This window comes from Salmo salar, chromosome 11 (genome assembly GCF_965601325.2).
Source record: "Salmo salar chromosome 11, fSalSal1, whole genome shotgun sequence".
Lineage (NCBI taxonomy): Eukaryota > Metazoa > Chordata > Actinopteri > Salmoniformes > Salmonidae > Salmo > Salmo salar.
This window is the reverse complement of record NC_138301.1, coordinates 22,178,121-22,187,500: the sequence shown is the minus strand read 5'-3', so window position 1 is coordinate 22,187,500 and position 9,380 is coordinate 22,178,121. Positions and strand designations below refer to the sequence as shown.

The 9,380-nt window shown below is 44.3% G+C and overlaps 1 protein-coding gene and 1 long non-coding RNA gene across 8 annotated transcripts in view; one reads left to right on the top strand and one right to left on the bottom strand.

Moving 5' to 3' along the window:
* LOC145859054 (uncharacterized) overlaps positions 1-1,948 on the top strand; it is a 13,352-nt gene extending 11,404 nt beyond the window's left edge. For all 7 annotated transcript variants that reach the window (XM_082957805.1, XM_082957804.1, XM_082957803.1 and 4 more), the window contains 5 exons: positions 1-61; positions 143-242; positions 355-522; positions 754-858; positions 971-1,948. The exon at positions 1-61 is cut by the window's left edge and continues 290 nt beyond it. In XM_082957805.1, the coding sequence (XP_082813931.1) occupies positions 1-61; positions 143-242; positions 355-522; positions 754-858; positions 971-1,103 (567 nt within the window). In that variant the 3' untranslated portion in view covers positions 1,104-1,948. The remainder of the gene's footprint in view (positions 62-142; positions 243-354; positions 523-753; positions 859-970) is intronic.
* Positions 1,949-2,575: 627 nt separating this feature from the next.
* On the bottom strand, positions 2,576-8,741 carry LOC145859056 (uncharacterized). Its single transcript, XR_014379354.1, has 2 exons — positions 8,182-8,741; positions 2,576-4,624 (listed from the first exon to the last, which is right to left on the bottom strand). It is a non-coding gene; the product is annotated as an uncharacterized LOC145859056 (long non-coding RNA).
* Between the last annotated feature and the right edge of the window lie 639 nt (positions 8,742-9,380).

Sequence of the window (9,380 nt, the reverse complement as noted above, 5' to 3'; positions counted from 1 at the left end):
CCAGCTGAGCATGAGGAGGACTGGGATGATGTGGAAGAGGGGGATGGTATCTGGAGTGAAGGTTGGATCCACAAAATCTGTATTCAGGTGTGTGTGTGTGCGTGCGTATATGTTGTGATGACTAACCCCTTCTTTCCTACAGAGCTGTCCATGAAGACTCCTGCGTTTGTCAGAGAGAAGAGGAATGCTCTGCCTATTGACCCCCTGGCCACACCCACTGTTCTCAAAGACCTTCAACCAAGGCAAGTCGCACACAAACACATGCAATCATTTTAGTAGTAGTACTGTGTGTTTATACGTGTGCTAGTTTGTGTGCAAGCTTGTGACCTAATCTGTTGTGTTTTGGGGCCTCAGTGTTTTGGCTGGTGCTGCAGCTGCGGTGAAGCCCAAAGCGGTGAGGGGAAAGCGGGCTGGATCAGCCAAGAAGGATCCTGGTCTCTCTAAGAGCTACATCATGAGCGTGTTCAAACACTTCGCCAAGACCAAGGTGTCTACAGATGTCTACCCTGTCCTAAAGGAGATGTAAGAATCTACACCCATCTTAGGGAAAAGTGCTTATGTTCATTAACTTGCACATCAAGTGATTTGGTGATGTACCAATCTGTTTAAAGACAGGAAAACATCAGAATGCTACTGTTCTTTTATCGTTGATGTTAAATTCATTGATGTACGTATTAGTGACAGAATAGAGGACTTTCTTAAAGATAATGTATTGATGGATGAATGAATACATGTGTAACATTTACTTACCAGAATGGAGCGCTACTTTGACCGACTAGCTGATGACTTGGAGACGTTTGCTGCTCACGCCAAGAGGAAGACCATTGAGGTGGAGGACGTAGAGCTGCTGATGCGGAGGTTTGTTTATAGCTCTGGTTCGTCAGGTGTTTAAGTGTACAGTATGTACTATAATCTCCTTCTCGTGTGTGTGCGTGCATTCGTCTTTCTCTAACTCTGTTTTTCTCTCCAGACAGGGGTTTGTGACTGACAGCATGCCAGTAAATGTGTTGATTGAGAAATATCTCCCAATGGAATCCCGAAAGCTCCTCATTCCCGTGGCAACAAGTGGTAACTACGTCATTCCCAAACCGAGGAGAAAATGATCAGCCTATACTGAGAGTGATCAGCCAAAATCATAATGTGGGCTGATGTTGAATATCTATGAACAGCTGTTCATGTATTATTTGTAGACTCATTCAAACACAGCCAGGAAAAGACCATGTAACCTGGTGTAAATGTGTTGTATTTGTTTGAATATGGCTTTGTCTCTTTTATATCTGTCAAATATTACTGCAAAAAAATGAATTTGATTTATTCAGTAGTCTGGCATTTGTAAGGGCCTTTGGATGAGAAAGGAGACTGGAGTTAAAGCCCTGAGGTTAGGAGTGCCTTGGCTTCCATCAGAGCAACCTGAAAGACACAACCAATACAAGCACTATAGTTTGTAGACACGAATCTAATGCCCTCTGTCCTCATGCTGCCCCCAGTTTTCACAATCGACCCAGCTAATCACGCTACAGTCAGAATAAAAAAAGCAATCATTCAGACTTTCGCGTGTAATCATTACTCCAATTCTGTTTCAAAACGTTTTGCGACAAACAATTTACTCTAAACAGAAAATGCAAACGACCGTTTCTATTGGACGAATTCAGGTAGGCCCGTTTTCGTTCGCCTTGTTTGCTTCCGTTTGGTTCTTGGTAAACGGTCAGTTTTCAGGCAGTACGCGTCGAACACAGCGACTCTGTTATGCGTTTTGGTACACTAGAAGTACATTCATTTCCAGTGGAACGCAGCGTTTGCGTTGCAGAGGCCGTTGTAATGGGTTGTGTAGTAAATCGAATGTATGCATCAAATTGTATGCGTAGACTAGTAGAATGTTTCATTTTTGTTGCACACATATCCAGTAAAATAAATGTGGGATTCCATAATAAAAAGTTTGATTGCATAATTTCTTTACATATTGTATTCATTTATTTGCCAGGTAGCATACATATTTATTCGATGAAATCAAAAAATTGTGAGAGCCTATCATTTACCTCCAAAATGCATAGTTTGAGCTTAATGCAATAATAAATAGTCAAGATAGCAGAGAGTAGGCTCTTTCAACAATGAGACCAACGTTGTGGAAGGTGGTCTTGATCGCGCTGTTGGGCCGGTGTCTGGGACCAGCCCCGCGGAAAGCGCAGGTCTGTGTGGTTCCAGAGATGGTTAAAGTCCCGAAAGCAGGCAGGGGAGTTCCACCGTGTCATTCAAGAGCTTCGACTGGAGAGGAATTTCGAAGTTACTTTCGTCTGGACCGCAGCCAGTTCGATCACCTGCTCCAGATTTTTGGAGCCAGGATCGCCCGGATGGAAACCGAGTACCGGGAGTCCATCAGCCCAGTTGAACGCCTGGCGATTTGTCTCCCGTAAGCTAAATTCTAGTACATTTTTAAAGCCTTTGATACCGTAATTGATTGATATTAGATATATTTTATGTGCAACCTAGCTAGCTAAAGGGCTCTCTAGTTAGTAGCCCGTATGTGACATCAGATGTACATTTACAGAATGTTAATTCGGACTATAACTTCCCAAAATTGGTTTAAAATCCTTTAATGGTGCAATGTTACCAAATGAAAAGAAAGTTGGGGTGCCTTCTGCCCTGTAGGCTAGTCTTCTCCAGGGCCCCTTGTTGTCCAAGACAGTCATTCATTAAATTCTTATTGGAATTACATACACTTAGAAAAAAAGGGTTCCAAGAGTGTCCTGCTTCCCCCATAGATAACCCCTTTTGGTTCCAGGTAGAACCCTTTGGGGAAAAGGTTATACATGGAACCGAATAGGGTTCTCCTATGGGGACAGCCGGAGAACCCCTTTAGGTTCTAGATTGCACCTTTTTTTCCTAAGAGTAGAATTGGCCTGGGCTACAGTCAGACTGAATTGTACTGTTTCAAGGCATTAATGATGGTTGATGACTTACAATATAATTGGAGCATAATAAACGAATCAGGTAGGTATGAGATAATATGTGGGTGGAATTTCAAGATACACACATGTAACCGATGTGAAATGGCTAGTTAGTTAGCGGTGGTGCGCGCTAATAGCGTTTCAATCAGTGACGTCACTCGCTCTGAGACTTGAAGTAGGGTTTCCCCTTGCGTTGCAAGGGCCGCGGCTTTTGTGGCGCGATGGGTAACGGTGCTTCGTGGGTGTCAGTTGTTGATGGGTCCCTGGTTCGAGCCCGGGTTGGGGCGAAGAGAGGGACGGAACCTACACTGTTACACACACACAGTCCCGTCTTGGCGACAGGGGACTCCTACAGAACCTTCGGATTCAGCTTCCGAGTTGGACGGTCCACGGTGGCAGGCATTGTCCCCTCGGGTTCGCAATTCTACAAGGGTACATATTAACTCTGCCGAAGGCAGAGTCCCGGAGGGTCCAGCCATCACTTCACTTGCCATAAGCACCAACATCGACAACAGAAATAGTAGATGGCATCAACAGCCAAGAGTACAACTTAATATGTAACCTTGTAGAATTGCGAACCCGAGCACGGTGGAGCCTGGATTACTACATGTTTCCCGTCAATGGAGCCAAGACAGTTGGGGAAATTCCACCTCTCCAGGAACTCTGCAGCGATGGCCCTCCAGTCTTCCTCCTTGGGGACAGGCATGTATTCACCAACCAGACAGTCCCAAATGGCTTGTGCCACAGAGGGGACAATGCCTGCCACCGTGGACCGTCCATCTCGGAAGCTGAATCCTATGGTCCTGTAGGAGTCCCCGTCGCCAAGAATCTAGAATATAATTCCAAATAATTATCAATATTGTGTGCAACTTGAATTCCACACACATATTATATTTACTCATATCTACCTCATTACTGTTTATTATGCTCTACTAATTATATTATAATACTCATCAACCATCATTAACAATGCCTTGAAACAGTACAATTCAGTCTATATCAATAAACTGTAGCCCAGGCCAACTCTACTCTTAGCACCATTCTTTCTATCTACTTAAAAGGGTTCTCCAGCTGTCCCCATAGGAGATCCCTTTTTGGTTCCAGGTAGTACACCTTTTGGTTCCAAGTAGAACCCTATTGGGTTCCATGTATAACATTTTCCCCAAAGGGTTATACCTGGAACCAAAAATGGTTATCCTATGGGGAAAGCAGAAGGACACTTTTGGAACCTTTTTCGTTAAGTCCAATAAGAATGTAATGAATGACTAACTGTCTTGAACAACAATGGGTGTGAAACCCCAAACAGCAAGCAATGCATGTGAAAGAAGCACGGTGGCTAGGAAAAACTCCCTAGAAAGGCCAAAAACCTAGGAAGAAACCTTAGAGAGGAACCAGGCTATGAGGGGTGGCCAGTCCTCTTCTGGCTGTGCCGGGTGGATATTATAACAGAACATGGTCAAGATGTTAAAATGTTCATAAATGACCAGCATGGTCGAATAATAATAATAATCATAGTAGTTGTCGAGGGTGCAACAAGCACGTCCGGTGAACAGGTCAGGGTTCCATAGCCGCAAGCAGAACAGTTGAAACTGGAGCAGCAGCACGGCCAGGTGGACTGGGGACAGCAAGGAGTCATCATGCCAGGTAGTCCTGAGGCATGGTCCTAGGGCTCAGGTCCTCTGAGAGAAAGAAAGAAAGGGAGAAAGAGAGAATTAGAGAGAGCATATTTAAATTCACACAGGACACCGGATAAGACAAGAGAAATACTCCAGATGTAACAGACTGACCCTAGCCCCCCGACACAAACTATTGCAGCATAAATACTGGAGGCTGAGACAGGAGGGATCAGAAGACACTGTGGCCCCATCCGATGATACCCCCGGACAGGGCCAAACAGGCAGAATATAACCCCACCCACTTTGCCAAAGCACAGCCCCCACACCACTAGAGGGATGTCTCCAACCACCAACTTACCGTCCTAAGACAAGGCCGAGTATAGCCCACAAAGATCTCCGCCACGGCACAACCCAAGGGGGGGGGGGGGGGGGGGGGGCCAACCCATACAGGAAGACCACGTCAGTGACTCAACCCACTCAAGTGACGCACCCCTCCCATGGACGGCAAGTAAGAACACCAGTAAGCCAGTGACTCAGCCCCTGTAATAGGGTTAGAGGCAGAGAATCCCAGTGGAGAGAGGGGAACCGGCTAGGCAGAGACAGCAAGGGCAGTTCGTTGCTCCAGCCTTTCCGTTCACCTTCACGCTCCTGGGCCAGACTATACTTAATCATAGGACCAACTGAAGAGAAGTCTTCAGTAAAGACTTAAAGGTTGAGACTGAGTCTGCGTCTCTCACATGGGTAGGCAGACCATTCCATAAAAATGGAGCTCTATAGGAGAAAGCCCTACCTCCAGCCATTTGCTTAGAAATTCTAGGGACAATTAGGAGGCCTGCGTCTTGTGACCGTAGCGTACGTATGTACGGCAGGACCAAATCGGAAAGATAGGTAGGAGCAAGCCCATGTAATGCTTTGTAGGTTAGCAGTAAAACCTTGAAATCAGCCCTTGCCTTAACAGGAAGCCAGTGTAGGGAGGCTAGCACTGGAGTAATATGATCACATTTTTTGGTTCTAGTCAGGATTCTAGCAGCCGTATTTAGCACTAACTGAAGTTTGTTTAGTGCTTTATCCGGATAGCCGGAAAGTAGAGCATTGCAGTAGTCCAGCCTAGAAGTAACAAAAGCATGGATTAATTTTTCTGCATCATTTTTGGACAGAAAGTTTCTGATTTTTGCAATGTTACGTAGATGGAAAAAAGCTGTCCTTGAAACAGTCTTGATATGTTTTTCAAAAGAGAGATCAGGGTCCAGAGTAACGCCAAGGTCCTTCACAGTTTTATTTGAGACGACTGTACAACCATCCAGATTAATTGTCAGATTCAACAGAAGATCTCTTTGTTTCTTGGGACCTAGAACAAGCATCTCTGTTTTGTCCGAGTTTAAAAGTAGAAAGTTTGCAGCCATCCACTTCCTTATGTCTGAAACACAGGCTTCTAGCGAGGGCAATTTTGGGGCTTCACCATGTTTCATTGAAATGTACAGCTGTGTGTTGTCCGCATAGCAGTGAAATTTAACATTATGTTTTCGAATGACATCCCCAAGAGGTAAAATATATAGTGAAAACAATAGCGGTCCTAAAACGGAACCTTGAGGAACACCGAAATGTACAATTGATTTGTCAGAGGACAAACCATTCACAGAGACAAACTGATATCTTTCCGACAGATAAGATCTAAACCAGGCCAGAACTTGTCCATGTAGACCAATTTGGGTTTCCAATCTCTCCAAAAGAATGTGGTGATCGATGGTATCAAAAGCAGCACTAAGATCTAGGAGCACGAGGACAGATGCAGAGCCTCGGTCTGACGTCATTAAAAGGTCATTTACCACCTTCACAAGTGCAGTCTCAGTGCTATGATGGGGTCTAAAACCAGACTGAAGCGTTTCGCATACATTGTTTGTCTTCAGGAAGGCAGTGAGTTGCTGCGCAACAGCTTTTTCTAAAATGTTTGAGAGGAATGGAAGATTCGATATAGGCCGATAGTTTTTTATATTTTCTGGGTCAAGATTCGGCATTTTCAAGAGAGGCTTTATTACTGCCACTTTTAGTGAATTTGGTACACATCCGGTGGATAGAGAGCCGTTTATTATGTTCAACATAGGAGGGCCAAGCACAGGAAGCAGCTCTTTCAGTAGTTTAGTTGGAATAGGGTCCAGTATGCAGCTTGAGGGTTTAGAAGCCATGATTATTTTCATCATTGTGCCAAGAGATATAGTACTAAAACACTTTAGTATCTCCCTTGATCCTAGGTCCTGGCAGAGTTGTGCAGACTCAGGACAACTGAGCTTTGGAGGAATACGCAGATTTAAAGAGGAGTCCGTAATTTGCTTTCTAATGATCATGATCTTTTCCTCAAAGAAGTTCATAAATGTATTACTGCTGAAGTGAAAGCCATCCTCCATTTGCGAATGCTGCTTTTTAGTTAGCTTTGCGACAGTATCAAAAAGAAATTTCGGATTGTTCTTATTTTCCTCAATTAAGTTGGAAAAATAGGATGATCGAGCAGCAGTGAGGGCTCTTCGATACTGCACGGTACTGTCTTTCCAAGCTAGTCGGAAGACTTCCAGTTTGGTGTGGCGCCATTTCCGTTCCAATTTTCTGGAAGCTTGCTTCAGAGCTCGTGTATTTTCTGTATACCAGGGAGATAGTTTCTTATGACAAATGTTTTTAGTGGTGCAACTGCATCTAGGGTATTGCGCAAGGTTAAATTGAGTTCCTCGGTTAGGTGGTTAACTGAAGCTATATTGCGCTTGGTGACCTCTGACTGTTTCATCCTAACATCGTTGGTGCCGACGTGGATAACAATATCTCTATACTCTCTACACTCGCCAGTTTTAGCTTTAGCCAACACCGTCTTTAGATTAGCCTTAACGTCGGTAGCCCTGCCCCCTGGTAAACAGTGTATGATCGCTGGATGAATCGTTTTAAAGTCTAATACTGCGGGTAATGGAGTCGCCAATGACTAGGATTTTCAATTTGTCAGAGCTAATGGTGGGAGCCTTCGGCGTCTCAGACCCCACAACGGGAGGAGTAGAGACCAGAGAAGTTTCGGCCTCCGACTCGCTTAATGGGGAGAACCGGTTGAAAGTTTCTTTCGGCTGAATGAGCCACACCGGTTGAGCATTCCTACAGCATTTCCCTTCAGAAGCCATGAGAAAGTTGTCCGGCTGCGGGGACCGTGCGAGGGGATGTATACTACTATCTGTATTTACTGGTGGCACAGACGCTGTTTCATCCTTTCCTACACTGAAATGACCCTTGCCTAACGATTGCGTCTGAAGCTGGGCTTGCAGCACAGCTATCCTCGCCGTAATACGATCGTTCTGTATATTATAAGTACAACGACGGCAATTAGAAGGCATAATGTTAATGTTACTTAGCTTCGGCTGTTTGAAGTCCTGACGAACCATGTCCAGATAAAACCTCCGGGGTGAAAAAATTGAATGAAAAAAGTTGAGTGAGGGAAAAACTACAAATATACGGTAATGAAAAAGTAAAAACCGTGAGGTAGTCAGGAAGCAAACTAGAGAGCCCTTTAGCTAGATAGGTTGCACATAAAAACAATGTATCAATCAATTATGGTATCAAAGGCTTTAAAAATGTACTAGAATGTAGCTTACCGGAGACAAATCGCCAGGCATTCAACTGGTCTGATGGACTCCCGGTAGTTGGTATCCATCCGGGCGATCTTGGCTCCAACCATCTGGAGCAGATGATCGAACTGGCTTCGGTCCAGACGAAAGTAACTTCGGAATTCCTCTCCAAACATTCGAAGCTCTTGAATGAGACAGTGGAACTCCCCTGCCTGCTTTCGGGACTTTAACCATCTCTGGAACCACACAGACCAGCGCTTTCCGCGGGGCTGGTCCCAGACACCGGCCCAACAGCGCGATCAAGACCACCTTCCTCAATGTTGGTCTCATTGTTGAAAGAGCCTACGCTGCTATCTTGACTATTTATTATTGCATTTCGCTCCAAAACTGCATTTGAGGGAAATTATATTATAGGCTCTCACAATTAATTTGTGGATGTCATCGAATAAATAATATACTTGGGAAATAAATGAATAAAAAAAGTAAAGAATTTCTCCAGTCAAACTGTTTTATTATGTAATACCACATTTTTTTTTACTGGATATGTGTGCAACAAAAATTCAACATTCACATTTTGCTACTTTCTGTCAAGTCTATGCATACAATTTGATGCATACGTTCGACCACACAGAACGCACTGCAACTGCCTCTGCAACGCAATGCTGCGAGGCAAACGCAGCGTTCCATTGGAAATGAATGTACTTCTGGTGTATCGAAACGTCACACAGTTGGTGTGTTCGAAGCGTAAGGCAAGTTTTTTTTAAATTTAACTAGGCAAGTCAGTTAAGAATTAAGAACAAGTTCTTATTTACAATGACTGACTAGCCCGAACCAAACCCTAACGACGGTGGACCAATTGTGCGCCGCCCTATCACAGCCAGTTGTGATACAGCCTGGAAACGAACCAGGGTCTGCAGCGACGCCGTTAGCACTGATATTCAGTGCATTAGAACCCTAAACACCACTCGGGAGCCCAAGGAAAGAGGTTGATAACAATTTGGTACATATGTCTGTTTAATAAAGCTGAATTGCTGATTATCAGGCGATTAAAAAAAACGTGTCTATTACCACTAAACTTTTTGGTTTTGAATATATGAATATGTTAATTACTGCCAATCAGCTGTCCCCTGTGTCTTCCCCTCAGGAGAGTACATGAGACTTGTGTGAGAAGAAACTTATTGGAGCGAGAAGTAGGTGAAGGCTCAGTGATTAATGAAAATTGTTAG